At 41.3% G+C, this 23,302-nt stretch overlaps 1 protein-coding gene and 1 pseudogene across 1 annotated transcript; both read right to left on the bottom strand.

Annotated features, from left to right (window-relative positions):
- Nucleotides 1-399: 399 nt before the first annotated feature.
- LOC114615396 lies at nucleotides 400-2,616 on the bottom strand (annotated as a pseudogene).
- Nucleotides 2,617-7,924: 5,308 nt separating this feature from the next.
- Nucleotides 7,925-8,996, bottom strand: LOC114615378 (cofilin-1). The gene has a single exon (XM_028761117.1). It carries the CDS (start codon nucleotides 8,926-8,928, stop codon nucleotides 8,428-8,430), a length of 501 nt encoding a protein of 166 aa, XP_028616950.1. The 5' UTR covers nucleotides 8,929-8,996; the 3' UTR covers nucleotides 7,925-8,427.
- Between the last annotated feature and the right edge of the window lie 14,306 nt (nucleotides 8,997-23,302).

Here is a 23,302-nt window from a genome sequence, read left to right as displayed (position 1 = left end):
CCTGAATAATGTAAGTGCATTAGAACAGGAGCAAACCAAATTTCTAGTTACTAAAGCACAATTTTTTTCTACTAGCAAAACATGCAAAAAAAATCCACACATTGTAGATCCAAGACAAAAATGTGAATTTATAGTACTATTTATGAATATATTATAAATATACAAAACTGAGTATAAAACTCCAAGCTACCTTTCAAATCATCTCTGAATCTTTCGTTTGCTTCATCTCATTTACAGAAGAAACTAAAAGCAGCTGTCAAAATGTTGTTTAATAGCATACTTGGATTAATTCAGCCCAATGGACTCTCCATCCCATGTGATACAGAAAATTTTAAATACTTTAAAGAGTTCCCCCTCCCACTCTGATTCATTACTATAAGACCAAAGTGAACAGAGCAACTATGTTAATGATGTTCTTATAACAGCCAGAGCAGGGTGCAATCTCTGATGTTTGGTGAGAGCAGAATGATATCAGAAGGCTTTTCCACAGTCCTCACACCCAAAAAGCTTCTCTCCTGAATGAATTGTCTGATGCTGAGTGAGGTATGTGTTCTGGCTGAAAGTCTGTGGGCACTCATTAGAGTTGTAAGGTTTCTCTCCAGTGTGAGTACTCTGATGTTCAATCAGGTGCATGCTCTGCGTAAAGCATTTGTCACAGTCGTTGCACTTATAGGGCTTCTCTTCCAGATGAATTTGCTGATGCTGAGTCAGATGGAAGCTCTAGCTGAAGGTTTTTTCACATTTGTTACACTGGTAGGGTTTTTCTTCTGTGTGAGTTTTTGGATGTTGAGCAAGAGATGAACAGTGTTGAAAGGCCTTACCACACTTGGAGCAGGCATACAGTTTTGCTCCTGTATGAATTCTCTTGTGTTGTGTAAGGTGTATTTTCTGGTTAAAGGCTCTCCCACATTCATTACACTTGTAAGGTCTTTCACCAGTATGGATTTTCTTATGCTGAATAAGGGATGAGCCATAGCTGAAGGTTTTCCCACATTCATGACATCGATAAGGCTTCTCTCCAGTATGGATTCTTTCATGCTTAGCAAGAGATGAACTCCGAATAAAGGCTTTCCCACATTCTTTACATTCATAGGCTTTCTCCTGGGTGTGAGTTTTCTGATGCTGATTAAGGTTTGACAGATAGCTGAAAGCCTTTCCACACTCACTGCACTCAAAGGGCTTCTCTCGGGTGTGAATTCTCCGATGCTGAGTAAGGGATGAGCAGTAATTGAAGGCCTTTCCATAATCACTGCACTTGTAGGGCTTCTCTCCTGTATGAATTTTCAGATGCTGAGCAAGGGACGAACAGTAACTAAAGGCTTTCCTACATTCTGCACAGTCATAGGGTTTTTCCCCAATGTGAGTTCTTTGATGCTGAGTCAGGTTGGAGTGCTGGCTGAAGGCTTTGCCACATTCATTGCACTCATATGGCTTTTCTCCAGTATGAATCATATGGTGATGGATAAACACTGACAGGCTGTTGAAGGCCTTCCCACATTTGTTACACTTGTAGCTTTTCTCCCCTGTGTGAATTTTTTGATGTTGAGTGAGGTGTGTGCTCCTGGTGAAGGTTTTTCCACATTCCTCACATTTGAAAGGTTTCTTTCCTGTATGAATCTTCTGGAGCTCCATAAAGTGACCTCTCTGGCTGAAGGATTCCCCACACTCCTTACAAGTATAAGGCTTCTCACCAGTGTGAATTCTCTGATGCTGAACAAGATGTGTCCTCTGACTAAAGGCCTTCCCACATTCGTCACATTTATAGGGCTTTTCTCCAGTGTGAATTCTTTGATGTTGAGTGAGAGATGGACCCTCAATGAAACCCTTTCCACACTGGTCACATTTGTACGGTTTGTCTCCCGTATGGATTCTCTGATGGTTTATAAGGTTTTCACTTCTGCTGAAAGCTTTGTTACAGGCGTTACATTTATAGGGTTTCTCTCCAGTGTGCATCCTTTGATGGCGAATGAGAGCAGAGCAGTACGTGAAAGCTTTACTGCACTCGTTGCACTTACACAGCTTCTCTTTTTTAACTGGGTGGGAATTCTGCTTAGCTCCTGTTTTGGTGGAAGTCTGATCTTGAGCTACTTCCGCTTGTGTTATGAGGCCTGAGCTCACACTGAGATCACTTGCACAAGTGGGTGCTGTTTTCTGAGTTACTTTGACTTCTCTTGGCAGCATCTGTTGGTTTGCTTGAAGCTTCTCTAAACTCCCATCATCTCTTTTGCTGTTGGTTACTACTGTCTCTGAGGACAGATGCTCTTCAGAAATGACAAGTTCTAGGGGTGACACACTATTTTCGGGTCTTGTCTTCCAGCCTTCCAAGGAACCAACAGGAATGCAGGACTCCTCAATCCATGGCTCTGTCCCTTGCTCTAGTTGGGAAATCATATCAGGTTTGGAAACCTGGAGCCCTATAGAGACCAAATGTGTATAATTTTCCAATGTCACATCTCTGAACAAATCTCTCTGTGTAGGATCTAGGTGTTTCCATTTCTCCTGAGTGAAGTTCACGACCACATCCTTGAAGGTCACTGATTCCTGAAAACTAGATGGTGGGAGTAGGGGACATCCCTCGTAGAGACTGGTGGAGTCTGCAAAGGACAGACCTGCCATCCCAGGAGCTCTACGAGTTCTGCTAGAACTTGGACACCTGGATATCCAGGCAGCTTCAGTTTGGGGCTTGGATGCCCCGCTCTCCTTCCAGAGTCTTATACTCTCAAGATTAGCCTACCAGACACAGGATGCACTCTGCAGCATGCGTTTTACAGTCTCACCTCAGACTCCTACAGAGTAGCCAGGAGGGTCTGTCCAAGAGCCGAGAGCACAGGGGAGGTTTGGAAGAAACAAAAAGTGAACAAGGAGTGAGCAGCTCTGCCTTTCCACAGCAGAGACTCTAGGCGTCCATCTAGAGTCTGGCCACCCACCCTCCACAGGGTCTGTGATCTCCTACTTCCCCAGGCGGCCAGACACACTTGTTGCGGGGCACACCAGAAAGGCGGGCTGCACTGCATTCAGCTGGCCCGGCCCAGAACAAAGGAACAAAGCCTTGGGGAACCCGCGGTCCCCGGCAACGCCTAGGGGAGGCGCCAGCCACCCGATTTTTTAATTTTTATTTTATTTTATTTTTTTTATTTTTTTTTTATTTTTGTATAGTTTGTTTCTACTTGGTTGATTTCAGCCCTGAGTTTGATTATTTCCTGCCATCTACTCATCTTGTGTGTACCTTCTTTTTATTCTAGAGCCTACAGATGTGCTGTTAAGCTGCTAGGGTATATTCTCTCCAATTTCTTTATGGAAGCAATCAGAGCTATGAGTTATCCTCTGAGCGGTGCTTTCATTGTTTTCCATAAGTTTGGATATGTTGTGCTTTCATTTTCATTAAATTCTAAAAAGTCTTTAATTTCTTTCTTTATTTCTTCCCTGACCAAGTTATCATTGAGTAGATAGTTGTTGAGATTCCATGTAAATGTGGGCTTCCTGTTGTTTTTGTTGTTGCTGAAGACCAGCCTTAGTCAATGTTAATATGATAGGATGCATGGGATTATTTCAGTCTTCTTGTATCTGTTGAGGCTTGTTTTGTATCTGATTATATGGTAAATTTTGGAGAAGGAACTGTGAGGTTCTGAGAAGAAAATATATTCTTTTGTTTTAGGATGAAATGCTCTGTAGATATTTGTCAAGTCCACTTGATTCATAATTTCTTTTAGTTTGACTATGTCTCTGTTTAGTTTCTGTTTCCATGATCAGTCCATTGGTGAGAGTGGGGTGTTAGTCTTCTAGTACTATTGTGTGGGGTTCAATGTGGGCTTTGAGCTTCAGTAATGTTTCTTTTACATATGTGGGTGATCTTGCATTTGTGGTGTAGATATTCAAAATTGAGAGTTTCTGTTGCTGGATTTTTCCTTTGATAAATATGCAGCATCCTTCCCCATCTTTTCTGATAACTTTTGGTTGAAAGTATATTTTATTGGATACTAGAATTGCTACTCCAGCTTGTTTCTTCAAATCATTTACCTGGAATTTTTTTCAGCTTTTTACTTTGAAGTAATGTCTATCTTTGTCATTCTGATGTGTTTCCTGTATTCAGCAAAATGCTGGGTTGTGTTTATATATTCACCCTGCTAGTCTATGTCATTTTATTGGGGAATTAAGTCCATTGATTTTGAGAGATATTAAGGACCAGTGATTGTTGCTTCCTGTTATTTTCATTGTTAGAAGTGGAATTATGCTTGTGTGGAGCTCTTCTTTTGGATTTGTTGTGAGATTAGTGTATTGCTCTTTCTTGAGTGTAGTTTCTCTCCTTGAGTTGGAGTTTTTATTGTATTATCCTCTGAAGGGCTGGTTTGGTGGAAAGATATTGTTTAAATTTGGTATTGTCATGGAATATCTTGCTTTCTTTATCTGTGGTAATTGAAAATTTTGTTGGATATAGTATTGTGGACTGGCATTTGTGTTCTGTTATGGTCTGTATGACATCTGCCCAAGACCTTCTGGCTTTTATAGTCTCTGTTGAGAAGTCTGGTGTAATTCAGATAGGTCTCCCTATGTATGTTACTTGACCTTTTTCCCTTACTGTTTTTAATATTCTTTCTTTGTTTTGTGCATGTGGTGTTTCAATTATTATGTGATGGGAGGAATTTCTTTTCTGGTCCCATCTGTTTGGTGTTCTGTAGACTTCTTATGTATTTATGAACACCTCTTTCTTTAGGTTAGGGAAGTTTTCTTCTATAATTTTGTTTAAGATGTTTGCTGGCCCTTTGAAATGGGAATCTTCACTCTCTTCTATACCTATTTTCTTATGTTCAATCTTTTCATTGTGTCCTGGATTTCTTGAATGTTTTGAGTTAGGAGCTTTTTGGTTTTTGTATTTTCTACGACTGTTGTGTCAGTGTCTTCTAAAGTATCCTCTACACCTGAGATTCTGTCTTCTGTCCCTTGTATTCTATTGGTGATGCTTGCATTTGTAACTCCTAATCTCTTTTCTAAGTTTTCCATCTTCAGGGTTGTCCCCATTTGTGTTTTCTTTTTTTCTTGAATGTTTCTGTTTCTATTTTTAGAACCTGGGTTATTTTGTTCAATTCCTTTAACTGTTTGATTGTGTTTTCCTGTATTTATTTAAGATAATTATTTTTTTCCTCTTTAAGGGCATATACTTCTTTACCTGTGTTCTCCTGCATTTTTTTAAATGAGCTATTTTTGTCCTCCTTAAATTCCTCTGTCATATGCATAAGATGAGATTTTAAATCTGAATCTTGTTTTTTCAGGTGTGTTAGAGTATTCAGGGCTTGGTGTGGTGGGAGAACTGGGTTCTGATGTTAGTAAATAGCCTTGGTTTCTGTTGCTTATGTTCTTGCGCTTGCCTCTCACCGTCTGGTTATTTCTAGCGCTGACTGCCCTTGCTGTCTCCGACTAGAACCTGTACCTCCTGGGATCCTGGTTGTGTCAGAACTCCTCGGAGTCCATCTGTTTCTATGATCCTGTGATTCTGGGATCTTGTGATAATGAATCTGTCAGAGCTCCTGGGAGTCGAGCTACCTCTGGGAACCTGAAATCCTGGTGTAACCAAGCTCCTGAGATACTGTTCTGTAAGAGTTCCTGAGAGCCAAGCTTTCTCTGGGTGTTGCAGGAGTGGTTGGGAAGCCAGAGCTCTGGGTCTGCGCAAGGAGATGTGCAAAGAGGAACTTGTGCCTCAGGCTGGGTGAGGGTTCGTATTTCCCTGGTTCCAGTAGAGGTTCCAGTTACACCAGGTATTGGGTAAGATGTTGTGGCCTCAACTGTGATCTTGAGTGTGTCAGAACTCCAGTGAACTGGGGTATGTCCAATCTCCTAGGAGTCAAGTTTTTCTCTGTGATCCTGTGATCCTGTAATTCTGGGCATTTCAGAGCACCTAGGAATCCAGCTCCCTCTGAGTGTTGTAGAAGTGGATAAGGAGCCAGCGCCCCAGGTCAAACCGGAAAGAACCTGTGTCTCTGCCTAGGTGGGGGTTTCTGCATCCTTGGCTCCCAGGGGTCCCAGTTACTCCAAGTGTTGGGGCAGATGTGGCCTCACCTGTGATCCTGGGCCTTTCATTGCACCTGGGACTCAGGCTCCCTCTAGGTGTTGTAAGAGTAGGTGCAGAGCCAGCGTCCTAGATCTGCTCTGGGAGCAGATTCACACCAAAAGGAACCACTGTACCACTAGCTGGGCAAGGGTTTATGTGTCCCTGGATCACAGGGGTCCCAATTACTCCAGAAGTAGGGGCAGATATTGTGACCTCACCTGTGATCCTGAGCATATTAGAGCACCTAATGGTCAAGCTGCCTCTAGTTATTGGAGGAGTACGTAGAGTGCCAGGGCCCGAGGTCTGCTCCTGGCCCATGTTCAAACCAGAAGGGTGTGTTCTTGAATTCTATTAGAGAGAATTTTATTGAGTAATTTTGAGTACATATTTTATTCATAAGAGAAATTGGCCTGAAGTTCTCTGTCTTTGTGGGTCTTTGTGTGAGTTGATATCAGTGTAAACTGTGGCTTTATAGAATGAGTTAAGTAGTGTTCTTTCTGTTACTATTTTGTAGAATAGTTTGAAGACTATTAGTAATAGGTTTTCTTTAAAGATCTGATAGAATTCTGCACTAAAACCATCTGGTCCTGAGAATTTTTTGGTTGGGAGACTTTTAATGACTGCTTCTATATCCTTAAGGCTTATGGGACAGTTGAGATGTTTTTTCTGAGCCTAATTAAACTTTTGTACCTGGTATCTGTCTAGAAAATTACCCATTTCATCCAGATGTTTCAGTTTTGTTTAGTATAGGCTTTTGTAGTAGGATCTGATGATTTTTTTTATTCCCTCAGTTTCTGTTGTTATGGCTCTCTTTTCAGTTGATTTTCTCAGAAAACCAGCTCCTGGTTTGGTTGACTCTTTGTATAGCTCTCTTTGTTCCTACTTGGTTGATTTCAGCCCTGATTATTTCCTGCCATCTACTCATCTTTGGTGTGCTTGCCTCTTTTTGTTCTAGAGCTTTCAGATATGCTGTTAAGCTGCTAGTATATGCTTTTCCAGCTTTTTTTTTTTTTTTTGGAGGTACACAGTGCTATGAGTTTTCTTCTGAGCACAGCTGTCATTGTGTACTATAAGATTGGATACGTTGTGCCTGCATTTTCATTAAATTCTAAAAAGACTTTAATTTCTTTCTTTATTTCTTCCCTGACCTAGTTATCATTGAGTAGATAGTTTTTCAACTTCCTTGTGTATGTAGACTTTCTGTTGTTTTTGTTGTTATTGAAGACCAGCCTTTGTCTGTGGTGATCTGAAGGTACCAGAAAGTGCTAAGAAGATATACTCTTTTATTTAGGGTGAAATATTTGATAGATATCTGTTGAATCCATTTGGTTCATAACTTCTAATAGTTTCATTGTATCTCTGCTTAGTTTCTGTTTCCATGATTCATCCATTGATAAGATTGGGATATTGAAGTCTCTGACTATTATTGTGTGAGGTGCAATATGTGCTTTGAGCTTCAGTCAAGTTTCTCTTATGAATGTGTGTGCCCATACATTTGGAGCATAGATGTTCAGAAGTGAGAGTTCATCTTGGTAGATTTTTTCCTTTGATGAATATGAAATGTCCTTCCTCATGTTTTTTGGTAACTTATGGTTGAAAGTCTATTTTATTTGATATTAGAATAACTACTCCAGCTTTTTTCATGGGACCATTATCTTGGATTTTTTTCCAGTTTTCTACCCTGTAGTGTGTCTTTGTCACTGAGGTACCTTTATCTAGCAAAACGCTGCATCCTATTTATCTATTCAGTCTGTTAGTCTATGCCTTTTTGTTGGGGAATTGAGTCCATTGATGTTAAGAGATATTATGAACCAGTGATTGTTGCTTCTTGTTATTTTCACTGTTATTCTTTTTTTTGTTTGTTAATTAGCCTTTTTATTGTTTTTTTTTTTTCTTAAAATTGAAGGTCCCTTACTGGTCCTGCTTCCATGAGTGGCCAAGATCAAGGGAAAGGGGAGGGCAACCAGCTGGTGCAGGGAGGGTCATTTCCACATTTCATTTACACACAGAACTAAACAGACAAGCACAGAGTCACTATTGTGGTTAGAAGTTGGCAGCATGGGATGGGGAGGGATGAGGAGTAGGGGTGTCGTTAAAAAAAAAGGCTCCCCCCAAACTGGGTGCCTAGGACAGGACTTGGTCTGCTTCAACCCAAGAGGAATCAGAAGATCAAAAGCAGTTTGGGAAGGCCAGAACCGTCAGGGATGGAGGGAGAAGGACGGTCCAGGGGGTGGGAGGGATGTTTGGCAACTGGGGTGAAGGGATAGCCCTCCCCCTGCTGGGACCCCCCCAGCCCCTCCGGTCTGGCAGGAAAGGGGCAGCCTGCAACACCCAAGAGCAGGTCTGGGGCTGCTAGATGCTCCAGGCAGGGGGCTGGAGGTGGCTCACAAAGGCTTGCCCTCCAGGGAAATGACGGCACTGCCACCTAGTTTCTCTGCCAGGGTGCAGCGGTCCTTGACTTCCTCGTAGCAGTTAGCTTGTAATTCATGCTTGATACCTGTCAGCTTCTTCTTGATGGCATCCTTGGAGCTGGCATAGATCATTTTGCTCTTAAGGGGTGCATTCTCGGGAGCCCAGAAGATGAACACCAGGTCCTCCTTCTTGCTCTCCTTGGTCTCATAGGTTGCATCATAGAGAGCGTAGCGGCAGTCCTTATCTGGCAGCATCTTGACAAACGTGGTATAGGGGTCATCCACGGTCTGCCCCACATCTCCTACTAGGATCTCCTTGCCCTCCTCCAGGATGATGTTCTTCTTGTCCTCACTCAGGCAAAAGAGCACTGCCTTCTTGCGTTTCTTCACTTCTTCTGGTGTTGAAGATTTGCGAACTTTCATGTCATTGAACACCTTGATGACACCATCAGAGACAGCCACACCAGAGGCCATGTTTCCGGAAACGAAAGGGAGACAGAAAGAGCTACTGAAGACTTGAGCCGCCGCAGCTGCTGCCGGGATCCGACTGTTCACTGTTATTCTTATTTTGCATTTTCTTTGAGAGTTGTGTCAGTGTTTTTCATAGTATCTTTTTCACATGAGATTCTCTCTTCTGTCTCTTGTATTCTGTTGGTGATGCTTGCGTCTATGACCCCTGATCTCTTTCCTAGATTTTTCTGTCTCCAGGGTAGTCTCCCTTTGAGATTTCCTTATTGTTTCTACTTCCATTTTTATGCCCTGGATAGTTTTGTTCAATTCCTTTACCTGTTTTTTTGTGTCTTCTTTAATTCTTTAAGGGATTTTTGTGTTTCCTTTTTAAGGGCTTCTACCTGTGTTCTCCTGTATTTCTTTAAGGGAGTTATTTATGTCCTTCTTAAAGTCGTCTATCATCATCATGAGAAGTGATTTTAATTCTGAATCCTGCTTTTCTGGTGTGATGGGGTGTCGAGGACCTGATATGGTGAGAGAACTAGGTTCTGACGATGCCAGGTAACATTGGTTTCTGTTGCTATGTTCTTGCATTTGCCTTTCACCATCTGATTAACTCTAGTGCTACCTGCACTCACTGTCTCTGACTAGAGCCTGTCTTTCCAGTTATCTTGCTTGTGTCAGAACTCCTTAGATTCCAAGATGTCTCTGTGATCCTGTGGTCCTGAGCTCCTGGGTGGAAGAACTCCTGGGACTCAGGCTGCCTCTGGGATCCTGAAATCCTGCTGCTCTGAGTGCACTGGCTCCTCTAGGATGTCTCAGGATATGGTATCTCCACGGAAGCAGACCAGCTATGTGTCTGCCCCAGCCAAAGGGACCAGGCAAGGGGCTACTAAGCTCTTTTATACTGGGACTGCTTTTTGGTCCCATTCTGATAGTCAAAACTGCATTGAAAGTTCTGCCAGTCTCCCAAATGTCACCAGTTAGTTGCTCTTAGATAGTAACCAGACTTTCTCCTACTCAGAGCACATTCCAAGTGGTTGTAAAACAATTAACCAAAGGTCATATAAAGGGAACTAATGATTTATTATAGTGCTAGGACAGAAGACAAAATATTGACTGGATTTATCTATACAAAACTTCACTAATAACTTTGTTATGGTTTTAAACCTTCAGTGAACCTGTGGAGCCAGATAATTGCTCCTAATGGATATGCATGTAAACATTTTCTGTTGCAAACTTCTATTTCAATTTATGACTTAATTTTTTGTGTGAATTTGTGATGAACTTTATAACATCATGTATTCTGAAAGATATATAAGTACTAAAGACAAAGAGAAGAATCTCTCTCCTCTCTCTCCCTCTCTCTCTCTCTCTCTCTCTCTCTCTCTCTCTCTCTCTCTCTCTCTCTCTCTCTCTCTCTCTCTCTCTCTCTCTGTTTTCCTTCTCCTCCCCCGAATTTCCCTTACTAAAATTTTTTTCCCTTTTGCCACTTAGAAGAATTTTTTCGATCTCCCACTTAGTATCTTTCCAGTTTTCCCCTTAGATAGCTTTCATAGGAAACTTTCAACAACTGAGTCATAAACGCTATAACTACTTCTAAGTGTCTTTTTCTTCCTGTGACTTCAAACTAGCAGGTTGAAAGAGCCCATCAGTTCCTGCTGAAATAGTACAAAGACTATTTACTTAATTCTTTGCTATTTTTAGGATGACGTGCTAAGTGCTAGAAATTGCAGTTTCTGGCCTCAGAGGATCACAGAAGGCAGGTCAGCTAAGTAGCATAGTAACTTAGATAAATAAGTAAACTTTTATTATACAGCAACCCTAAATATCTCATAAGACAAAATCTTACCCCTGAATCTCATAAGACCAAGTCTTACCCTCTGCCAATGCTCTTCCCCTTCCACTGCCTCAAGAAGAACTGACAAGAAAGAAGATCACCCCCACATTAGGGCTGGCCCCCAGCAAGACACAAAAAAAGATAACTGCAAAATTATCTCTCTGATGATCATAAGTATAGAATTGCAAAAAGTAAACTAGTAAACTATTTTCAAGGTCATATCAAAAGATAGTTCATCATGACAGTCAGTTGCATTGAAGACATGCAGGGATCATTCAATATATATAAATCTATAGATGTTATCTATCACATAAATAAACTCAAAAATAGAAACATTTTGATTTCTGCATCTCATTAGAGGCAGAAAAGGCCTGTGGCTTCTTGTTCTAATTCAAATATCTAATATTCTCTGGCTTAGTTCTCTTTGTTAAATGCCCTGGTGCTAAATTTCTCTACAAGATTAAACAGAGAAGTGGAGACAGCCTTGGTTTCTTTTCCTGTTATTGTGATAAAATATCTTGACAAAGAAAGCTATATGAGATAGGTTTTGTTTGGCTCACACTTCAAGGGTACAGTCCATCTTCATGGGGAAGTCTTAGAGCCACTAATCACAAGGCAGAAGCAGAGGATAATGAATATCAGTGATCACCATCTTTCTACTTTAAAAATTTTTTATTTTTTGCATATGAATGTTTTGCCTGTCTATATATATGTGTACCATGTACATGCCAGGTACTGTTGAGGCCAGAAAAGCCTATCAGATCCACTGAAGTAGAATGTAGATGGTTGTGAGCCACTGTGTAGGTGCTGAGAACCAACCCAGGGTCCTCTGGGTAAACAGCAAGTGTTCTTAATTTCTGAGTCACCTTTCCAGTACCCTTCATTTTACTTTTTATTTTGAGACAGTGCCTTACTAAAATTATCACGTGGTTTCTTTCCTTTATTTCCCTGTTTATATGGTGGATTACAGTTATTAAGTTATACTTAATGAACCACCCCTGCATCTCTGAATGAAACTGACTTGATCATGGTGCATGATCCTTTTTACATGTTATTCAATTCAGTTTAAAATAGTTGTAAGAATTTTGTATTCATTCTTGGAGAATTTTGTACTTTAATTATGTTCCTCTCCTACACCAACTACTCCCATATCTTCTCTAAATTCCCTATAACCTAACTTGTGTCCTCTGTTTTTTTCTTTTAATCCATCAAACCCCATATGGATGGCTCAAATAATAATCAATGTATGACAAAATTACCAAGAGCTATTCTCTTAAAGACAATGACTTACCTCTCTCAGCAGCTATTGATGGCCAATAGCTCCATGGATAGTGATGGTGTTTCATGACAGACTCCCATACCCTTGATAAAATAAGCCTGTCTTGGGATTGTAGAGATATAAATGGTGTGACAACCACTGAGCTCATATGTCCAGTTGTCTTGATATGTAGAGAAGACACTGTTTCCTTGTAGTCATCCATTGCTCTGGCACTTACATTATTCATATTTCACTATTCCACAATGAACTTTGGGGAAACAGAATGCTATATATATTTCCCAATTAGTGTTTGGGGATGATTTTGTGTACCTGAATAGTTTCTAATTTCTGTTTCCACTGACCTGGGTACACTCCAGATATTGGCATTGACATGGTTATTGGAACTTCTCTGTCTCAATGATGTAGAAAAAATTGTTTTCCATCACCTTTGATTAGATAATAAAGAGCTGATCACCACATAGCTGGGCAGGAGGGGATAGGAGGTCTGTTGGTTTGAATATGCATGGCCCAGGGAGTGGTATACATAGAAGCTGTGTGGCCTTTTTGGACTAGGTATGGCCTTGTTGGAGGAAGTGTGTTACTGTGGAGTGGTATTTGTAACCCTCCTGATAGGTGGTCATGGGACAGTCTGCTCCTAGCTTTCTTTGGATGGAGATGTAGAACTTTTGGCACCTTCTCCAGCACTGTGTCTGCGTGGATGGTACCATGCTTCCTGTCATAATGATAATGGACTGAAACTCCAAACCGGTAAGCCAGCCCCAATTAAATATTTTCCCTTAGAAGAGTTACTTTAGTCATGGTGTCTCTTCTCAGCAATGGAAACCCTAATTAAATCAGGAGGGCAGGATTTCCAATCCCAGAGGGGGCAACAGGCAGAGAAAGAGAGGGAGATAGAGGAAGAGGAGATTTTCCATGAGCAGGTCATGAAAGGAGCAGTCATGAGGACACATATAGAGCAGAGGGAGCCAGGGCAAGACTCAGATGGTAAGTAGTCAGGCACATTGCTGACTAGTAGTCTGGGTCAGCATGATCTGGTTAGAACGTAGGAATATCTGTCCATCTATAGTGCTTGTTGTGTCACTTCTGTGGAACAATGAGGGCCATAGAATATGGCCCCAGACTTACACTTACATTTAGCATCCATTATGTTATACACAGAATACCAATGTAGACACAAATCCAAACATAGAAAGAACTTGGCTTAGAGCCTGAAATGTTCTGGGTGGAAGGAGCCAACAAGCAATCCCCAGGAACAGGCAAGTTCTATGACAACTGGGAGGCTGCTCTGAAAAACAGCTGAAATCTGGTTGGCTTCATGTGCCAGGGAAATAGCTAAAGCCTGATAATATAAGGCTTGTCAGAAAGCAGAGTTTATAAGGTGACAATTTGTCCTAAGCACTAAAGGGTTCTAGAGAAATGTGAGAAGACAGAGAGAGAGCTAAGAGTACCAGGTGGGCATGCATGTGATGAGCTGCTTGGGCTGTGCATGCATACTTAGCAAGATTGCATTCAGAGGCCACACTTCCCACTACCAGGAGGTGTAGATACACACCTGAGCTCACTGCACTGTGTGGGAAGCCATGATACCCCCTATAGCTGTGACATGCACAGCACCTGATTTCAGCCCACATGAAGTGGTGGCTAGTGATACTGCCTGCCAGAAGCATTGCATGAGGCATACAATTGCCCTTGGCAGGCAGTGAGAGAGGAGTTCAGCATCTAGTGAGATATAGCTCCCATCTGATAGACATAAATTTGAGACTGGAATGATATTAGCTACAGACACATGGGAACATCTTAAATACCTTTTACCTGGGAAGTGAAGGACAGGTTCAGGACAAGCCATAGCATAAGTTTGAGCTGACACAGAGAAGAGAGAGAACCCAAGAAAAACTCTGAGAACAGCCAAACTTCTGATCATGAAAAAAAAAGTTTGGAATTATGCTTAAATGCTAAAAAGGAAAAGAGACTGTGCATGAAAAATCATAGACAGGTATAAGGAATTTGAAATTAATAAGATTAAAAGGAATACCACAGTTAAGGATGAGAAAAACAATAAAAACAGGACATTTGAACCCTATGTAATGCCATCTTGAATGGCTAAAAGACAGAGACAGAAGAAGAGAAAAATGGCTTAACTAAGATTGGCACATTAGCAATTAGGGTTATTATGATGCTAGTACTTCTTAGATTAGTCTTAATCATCATAAAAGTTTTTGTGCCTTCTCAAAGAAATGATCTTTATAATACAAGAAAAGGAGACAAACAGAAAGTGGAAACAAGCCTTAGAAGAAAATCAGACAAACTTATACAAAGAAACAGAAAAATGGGTTCAAGGCAGGCCAGTCACTGGTTGGACAGTCCCTCAGTATCTACTTCACCCCCCTTCCCTGGTATCCTTACCTTTACATTTAAGTTTGTAGTTATCTACATCTCCAGGAGGAGGCAGAGACCTGGGATAAGGGCGGCACCCAAGAATCAAAGTGGGTGTTCTTAGCTGTGACTCACAACATTGGGGATATGGGACCTGAAGAGGACACCTACTGTAAGCAGGTAGAAATCCCAGTGGTGTGATGGGACACTAACATAACCACCAAACTTTTAACCCAAAATTTATGCTGTCTACAAGAAATGCAAGGAGAGGGGACAAAGCAGAGACTAAAAGAATGGCCAAGCAATAACAGCCCAATTTAAGACCCATCCCATGGCAAGCACCAATCCTTGACAGTTTCAATGATACTCCTTTGTGCATACAGACAGGAATCTAGCATGGCTGTCCTCTGAGAGGCTCTGCCCAACTGCTGACTCAGACAAATGCAGACACCCACAACCAAGCAGTAGATGGAGCTTGGGGACCTTTATGGAAGACTAGAGAGAAGGATTGTAGGCTCTGAGTGAGATAGGACCTCCACAGGAAGACCAGCAGAGTCAACTAATGTGGACCTTTGGGGCTCTCAGAGATTGAACCAATAACCAATTAACATACATGGGCTGGACCTAGTCCTCCCCTCACATATGTAGCAGATGTATAGGTTGGTCTTCATGTGAGTCCCAAACAACTGGAGTGGGGGCTGTACCAAAAGTTGTTGCCTGTCCCTGGGATATGTTCTTCTTGCTGGGCTGTCTGTCAAGACTCAGTAAGAGAGAATGTGTCTAGCCCCACAGAAACTTGATATGCCTTGGGGGATACCCAGGCTGTTCCTACCCACTCAGAGGAGAAGGGGACGGAGGACTGGGGATGGATTGAAGGAGGGGTAACCAGGAGGGAGACAGTGAGCTAAATGTAAAGTGAATAAATTAATATTAATAATTAATAATAACAATATCAAAAATTTTATTAATAAATACAAGATTGGTTAGAGTCACATCAAGGTATTTTATATTATTTGTGACTATTGTGAAGGGTATCATTTCCCTAATTTCTTCTCACCCTGTTTATCCTTTGACTAAATGAAGGCTACTGATTTATTTGAGTTAATTTTATATCCAGCCACTTTGCTGAAGTTGTTTATCAGGTTTACGAGTTCTCTGGTGGAAGTTTTGGGATCACTTAAGTATGCTATCATATCATCTACAAATAGTAGTATTTTGACTTCTTCCTTTCCAATTTTTATCTCTTTCATCTCCTTATGTTGTTTAATTGCTCTACCTAGAGCTTCAAGTACTATATTGAATACATAGGAAGAGAGTGGACAGCCTTGTCTAGTTCCTGATTTTTTTTTTAATTTTTTTATTGGATGTTTTATTTACATTTCATGTGTTGTCCCCTTACCCCATCCCCCACCCACCCAGGAACCCCCAATCCCCTCACACCTCCTCCTTCTTCTTTGTGGATGTAACCTCTATCTACCCCCCCACTCCCACCTCCCCACCCTCAAAACTCCCACCCCGGGGCGTCCAGCCTTCATGAGGTCAAGGATCTCATCTTCCACCTGTGCCCAGCAGGGCCCTCCACTCTTATATATTCAGCTAAGGCCCTGGATCCCTCCATAAGTGCTCCCAGGCTGGTGGTTTAGACCCTGGGAGCTGTGGTTGGTTGGTATTGTTGCTCTCCTCATGGGGCCACAAATCCTTTCAGCTCCTTCAGTCTTCACTCTAACTAATCCATTGAGAACCCCATAATCACTTCAATGGCTAGTTGTGAGCATCTGCCTCTGAATATGTCAGACTCTTGAAGACCTCTGAGGAGACATCCATATCAGGCTCTTATCAGCATGCACTTCCTGACTTCCACATCAGCATCTACCTTTGGTGACTGCACATGGGATGGATACTCAGGTGGAAAGGTCTTCAGACGGCCCCTCCTTCAGTTTTTGTCCCTCGCTTTGTCTCCATATTTGCTCCCTTGAGTATTTTGTTGCTCCTTCTAAGAAGGACCGAATCACCCCCACTTGGTCTACCTTCTTTATGGACTTCATGTGGCCTGTGAGTTGCATCTTGGGCATTTTAAGGTTCTGGGCTAATATCCAATAATCAGTGAGTGAATACCATGTGTGTTCTTTTGTGATTGGCTTATCTCACTTAGTATGATAATTTCTAGTTCCATCCATTTACCTAGGAACCTCTCAAATTCATTGTTTTTAATAGCTGAGTAATACTCCATTGTGTAAATATACCACATTTTTTTAATCCATTCCTCAGTTGAAGGACATCTGGGTTCTTTCCAGCTCCTGGCTATTATAAATAAGGCTGCTATGAACACAGTTGAGCATATGTCCTTGTTATATGTTCGAGCATCTTCTGGGTATATGCCTAGGAGTGGTATAGCTGGATCCTCAGGTAATGCTATGTCCAATTTTCTGAGGAACCGCCAGACTGATTTCCAAAGTGTTGCACCATCTTGCAGTCCCACCAACAATGGAGGAGTGTTCCTCTTTCTCCACACCCTCGCCAGCATCTACTATCACCTGAGTTTTTAATCTTAGCCATTCTGACTGGTGTGAGATGGAATCTCAGGGTTGTTTTGATTTGCATTTCCCTGACGACTAAGGATGCCGAGCATTTCTTTAGGTGCTTCTCGGCCATTCGAGTTTCTTCTGTTGAAAATTCTTTGTTAAGCTCTATACCCCATTTTTTAATAGGGTAATTTGGTTGTCTGGAGTCTAATTTCTTGAGTTCTTTGTATATATTGGATATTAGCCCTCTATCAGATGAAGGATTGGTAAAGATCTTTTCCCAATTTGTTGGTTGTCGTTTTGTCCTATTGACAGTGTCCTTTGCCTTACAGAAACTTTGCAATTTTATGAAGTCCCATTTGTCAATTCTCGATCTTAGAGCATATGCCATTGGAGTTCTGTTCAGGAACTTTTCCCCTGTGCCCAAGTATTCGAGGCTTTTCCCCACTTCTCTTCTATTAGTTTCAGTGTATCTGGTTTTATGTGGAGGTCCTTTATCCACTTAGATTTGAGCTTTGTACAAGGGGATAAGAATGGATCAATTTTCATTCTTCTACATGTTGTCCTCCAGTTGAACCAGCACCATTTGTTGAAAATGCTGTCCTTTTTCCACTGGACAGTTTTAGCTCCTTTGTCAAAGATCAAGTGACCATAGGAGTGTGGGTTCATTTCTGGGTCTTCAATTCTATTCCATTGATCTTCCTGCCTGTCTCTGTACCAATACCAGGTAGTTTTTATCACTATTGCTCTGTAGTACAGCTTGAGGTCAGGGATGGTGATTCCTCCCGAAGTTCTTTTATTGTTGAGAATAGTTTTCGCTATCCTAGGTTTTTTGTTATTCCATATGAATTTGAGAATTTCCTTTTCTAACTCTGTGAAGAATTGAGTTGGGATTTTAATGGGGATTGCATTGAATCTGTAGATTGCTTTTGGCAAGATGGCCATTTTTATTATATTAATCCTGCCAATCCATGAGCATGGGAGATCTTTCCATCTTCTGAGATCTTCTTCAATTTCTTTCTTCAGAGACTTGAAGTTCTTGTCATACAGGTCTTTCACTTGCTTGGTTAGATTCACACCAAGGTATTTTATATTATTTGCAACTATTGTGAAGGGTGTCATTTCCCTAATTTCTTTTTCAGTCTGTTTATCTTTCATGTAGAGGAAGGCTACTGATTTGTTTGAGTTGATTTTATAACCAGCCACTTTGCTGAAGTTGTTTATCAGGTTTAGGAGTTCTCTGGTGGAAGTTTGGGGGTCACTTAAGTATACTATCATATCATCTGCAAATAGCTGATATTTTGAATTCTTCCTTTCCTATTTGTATCCCTTTGACTTCTTTTTGTTGTCTAATTGCTCTGGCTAAGACTTCCAGTACTATATTGAATAGGTAGGGGGAGAGTGGGCAGCCTTGTCTAGTCCCTGATCTTAGTGGGATTGCTTCAAGTTTCTCTCCATTTAGCTTGATGTTGGCTACTGGTTTGCTGTAAATTGCTTTTACTATGTTTAGGTAGGGGCCTAGAATTCCTGATCTTTCCAAGACTTTTATCATGAAGGGATGTTGAATTTTGTCAAATGCTTTCTCAGCATCTAGTGAGATAATCATATGGTTTTTTTCTTTAAGTTTGTTTATATAGTGGATTACATTGATGGATTTCCGAATATTGAACCATCCCTGCATTCCTGGGATAAAACCTACTTGATCATGATGGATGATTGTTTTGATGTGGTCTTGGATTCGGTTTGCTAGAATTTTATTGAGTATTTTTGCATCGATGTTCATAAGGGAGATTGGTCTGAAGTTCTCTTTCTTTGTTGGGCCCTTGTGGGGTTTGGGAATGAGTGTAATTGTAGCTTCATAGAACGAATTGGGTAGTGTTCCTTCTGTCTCTATTTTGTGGAATAGTTTGAAGAGAATTGGTATTAGGTCTTCCTTGAAGGTCTGATAGAATTCAGCACTAAAACCATCTGGTCCTGGGCTTTTTTTAGTGGGGAGACTTTTAATGACTGCTGCTATTTCCTGAGGGGTTATGGGACTATTTAGATGGTTTATCTGCTCCTGGTTTAATTTTGGTACCTGGTATCTGTCTAGGAAATTGTCCATTTCATCCAGGTTTTCCAGTTTTGTTGAGTATAGACCTTTGTAGTAGGATCTGATGATTTTTTTAATTTCTTCCGTTTCTGTTGTTATGTCTCCCTTTTCAGTTCTGATTTTATTAATTTGGATACTCTCTCTGTGCCCTCTGGTTAATCTGGCTAACGGTTTATCTATCTTGTTGATTTTCTCAAAGAACCAACTCCTGGTTTTATTGATATTTTGTATTGTTCTTTCAGTTTCTATTTGGTTGATTTCAGCCCTGAGTTTGATTATTTCCTGCCTTCTACTCCTCCTGGGTGTATTTGCTTCTTTTTGTTCTAGGGCTTTTAGTTGTGCAGTCAACTTGTTAGTGTGTGCTCTTTCCAGTTTCTTTTTGTAGGCACTTAGAGCTATGAGTTTTCCTCTTAGCACTACCTTCATGGAGTCCCACAAGTTTTGGTATGATGTGTCCTCATTTTCATTGAAATCTAAAAAGTCTTTAATTTCTTTCTTTATTTCTTCCTTGACCAAGTCATCATTGAGTAGAGAGTTGTTCAGTTTCCATGTGCACATGGGTTTTCCATTGGTTTTGTCATTATTAAAGACCAGTCTTATTCCATGGTGATCTGATAAGAGGCAAGGGATTATTTCAATCTTTTTGTATCTGTAGAGGCTTGTTTTGTGACCAATTATATGGTCTATTTTGGAGAAGGTACCATGAGGTGCTGAGAAAAAGGTATATTCTTTTGTTTTAGGATGAAATGTTCTATAGATGTCTGTTAAGTCCATTCGGTTCATAACTTCTGTTAATGTCAAAGTGTCTCGGTTTAGTTTCTGTTTCCATGATCTGTCCATTGCTGAGAGTGGGGTGTTGAAATCCCCCACTATTATTGTGTGAGGTGTAATGTGTGTTTTGAGCTTTAGTAAAGTTTCTTTTATGTATGTAGGTGCCCTTGCATTTGGGGCATAGATGTTCAGAATTGAGAGTTCACCTTGGTAGCTTTTTCCTTTGATGAGTATGAAGTGTCCTTCCTTATCTTTTTTGATTAATTTTGGATGGAAGTCGATTTTATTTGATATTAGAATGGCTACTCCAGCTTGTTTCTTGGGACCATTGGCTTGGAAAATTGTTTTCCACCCATTTATTCTGAGGTAGTGTCTGTCTTTGTCACTGAGGTGTGTTTCTTGTATGCAGCAAAATTCTGGGTCTTGTTTGTGTATCCAGTCTGCTAGTCTGCGTCTTTTTATTGGGGAATTGAGACCATTGATGTTAAGAGATATTAAGGAAAAATGATTGTGGCTTCCTGTTATTTTTGTTATTAGAGGTAAAGTTATGTTTGTATAGTTATCTTCTTTTGGGGTTGTTGGAAGATTACTTCCTTGCTTTTTCTAGGTTGTAGTTTCCCTCCTTGTGTTGGCGTTTTCCATCCATTATCCTTTGAAGTGCTGGGTTTGTGGGAAGATATTGTGCAAATTTGGTTTTGTCATGGAATATCTTGGTTTCACCATCTATAGTGATTGAGAGTTTTGCTGGGTATAGTAATCTGGGCTGGCAATTGTGTTCTCTTAGGGTCTGTATGATGTCCGTCCAGGCTCTTCTGGCTTTTATAGTCTCTGGTGAGAAGTCTGGTGTAATTCTTATAGGTCTGCCTTTATATGCTACTTGACCTTTTTCCCTTACTGCTTTTAGTATTTTTTCTTTGTTTTGTGCATCTGATGTTTTGATTATTATGTGACGGGAGGTATTTCTTTTCTGGTCAAGTCTATTTGGTGTTCTGTAGGCTTCTTGTATGTTTATGGGCATCTTGTTCTTTAGGTTAGGGAAATTTTCCTCAATGATTTTGTTGAAGATATTTACTGGCCCTTTAAGTTGGGAATCTTCATTCTCATCTATACCTATTATCCTTAGGTTTGGTCTTCTCATTGTGTCCTGAATTTCCTGGATGTTTTGAGTTAGGAGTTTTTTGCTTTTTTCATTTTCTTTGACAACTGTGTCAATATTTTCCACCGTATCTTCTGCATTTGAGATTCTCTCTTCTATCTCTTGTATTCGGTTGGTGATGCTTGCGTCTGTGACTCCTGATCTCTTTCTTAGGTTTTCTATCTCCATGGTTGTCTCCCTTTGAACTTTCTTTATTGTTTCTATTTCCAGTTTCAGATCCTGAATGTGTTTGTTTAATTCCTTCTTTGTGTTTTCTTGCATTTCTTTAAGGGATTTCTGTGATTCCTCTTTAAGGGCTTCTATCTGTTTACTTGTACTCTCCTGTATTTCTTTAAGGGAGTTACTTAATTCCTTCTTATAATCCTCTATCATCATCATGAGAAGTGATTTTAATTCTGAATCCTGCTTTTCAGGTGTGAAGGGGTGTTCAGGGCTTGCTATATTGGGAGAACTGGGCACTGATGATGCCAAGAAACTTTGGTTTCTGTTGCTTATGTTCTTGCGCTTGCCTTTCGCCATCTGGGTAACTCTAGTGGTACCTGCCCTCTCTGTGTAAGATTGGAATCTGTATTTCCAGTTATCTTGCTTATTGCAGAGCTCCTCGGAGTCCAGAGGTCTCTGTGGTCTTATGCCCCTAATCTCCCGGGTGGAAGAACTCCTGGGACTCAGGCCACCTCTTGGATCTGGTAATCCTTCTGTTCTGAGTGCAGTGGCTCCTCGGCTGCTCTGAGTGCAGTGGGTTCTCGATGACTCAGGATTCAGTTTCAGCTGCTCTGAGTGCAGTGGCTCCTAGATGACTCAGGATTCAGTTTCTCCACAGGACAGGAGCAGACCAACTCTGTGTCAGCTGCTCTGAGTGCAGTGGCTCCAGCTGCTCTGAGTGCAGTGGGTCCCTGATGACTCAGAATTCAGTTTCAGCTGCTCTGAGTGTAGTGACTTCTCGATGACTCAGGATTCAGTTTCTCCACAGGACAGGAGCAGACCTACTCTGTGTCTGCTCCAGTCCCAGGGACCAGGCAGGGGCCGAAGGGAAGTGGAATTCCGGAGGGGCAGGGTTTGGGTAGCTGCTGTGCCCTAGATGTCCCTGGCTCCCAGATGTATTTCTGGGGCCTAGGGAGTGAGATGGAGTTCTTACCAGCTGCTCTGAGTGCAGTGGCTCCTGGATGACTCAGGATTCAGTTTCTCCACAGGACAGGAGCAGACCGACTCTGTGCCTGCTCCAGTCCAAGGGACCAGGCAGGGGCCGAAGGGAAGTGGAATTCCGGAGGGGCGGGGTTTGGGTAGCTGCTGTGCCCTGGATGTCCCTGGCTCCCAGATGTTTTTCTGGGGCTTAGGGAGTGAGATGGAGTTCTTACCAGCTGCTCTGAGTGCAGTGGCTCCTGGATGACTCAGGATTCAGTTTCTCCACAGGACAGGAGCAGACCGACTCTGTGTCTGCTCCAGTCCAAGGGACCAGGCAGGGGCCGAAGGGAAGTGGAATTCCGGAGGGGCGGGGTTTGGGTAGCTGCTGTGCCCTGGATGTCCCTGGCTCCCAGATGTATCTCTGGGGCTTAGGGAGTGAGATGGAGTTCTTACCAGCTGCTCTGAGTGCAGTGGCTCCTGGATGACTCAGGATTCAGTTTCTCCACAGGACAGGAGCAGACCGACTCTGTGTTTGCTCCAGTCCAAGGGCTAGTTCCTGATTTTTATGAGATTGTTGCAAGTTTCTCTCCATTTAATTTGATGTTGGCTACTGGTTTGTCTGTATATTGCTTTTACTATGTTTAGGTACAGGCCTTGAATTTTTTATCTTTCCAAGACTTTTAACATGAAGGGATATTGAATTTTTTCAAGTACTTTCTCAGAATCTAGTGAGATGATCATGTGAGTTTTTTTTCTTTGAGTTTTTTTATGTAGTGAATTATGCTGATGGATTTCCGTATATTGAACTATCCCTGCATCCCTGGGATGAAGCCTACTTGATTGTGGTGAATGATTGTTTTGATGTGTTCTTGGATTCTATTTGTGAGAATTTTATTGAGTATTTTTACATTGATGTTCATAAGAGAAACTGGTCTGAAGTACTCTTTCTTTGTTGAGTTTTTGTGTGGTTTAGGTATAAGGATAATTATGGCTTCATAGAACGAATTGGATAGTGATCCTTCTGTTTCAATTTTTTGGACTAATTTGAAGAGTATTGGTATTAGGTCTACTTGAAGGTCTGATAAAATTCTGCACTAAACCCATATGGTCCTGAGCTTTCTGTTGTTGTTGTTGTTGGGAGACTTTTAATGACTGCTTCTATTATTTTCATGGTTATGGGACTGTTTAGGATCATATTCACTTTACCATGAGCTGATTCTGATCAAAGTCAACAACATTTTCT

The sequence above is a fragment of the Grammomys surdaster genome, unplaced genomic scaffold, assembly GCF_004785775.1.
Source record: "Grammomys surdaster isolate TR1022 unplaced genomic scaffold, NIH_TR_1.0 126660, whole genome shotgun sequence".
NCBI lineage: Eukaryota > Metazoa > Chordata > Mammalia > Rodentia > Muridae > Grammomys > Grammomys surdaster.
This window is presented reverse-complemented; position numbering and strand designations above follow the sequence as displayed.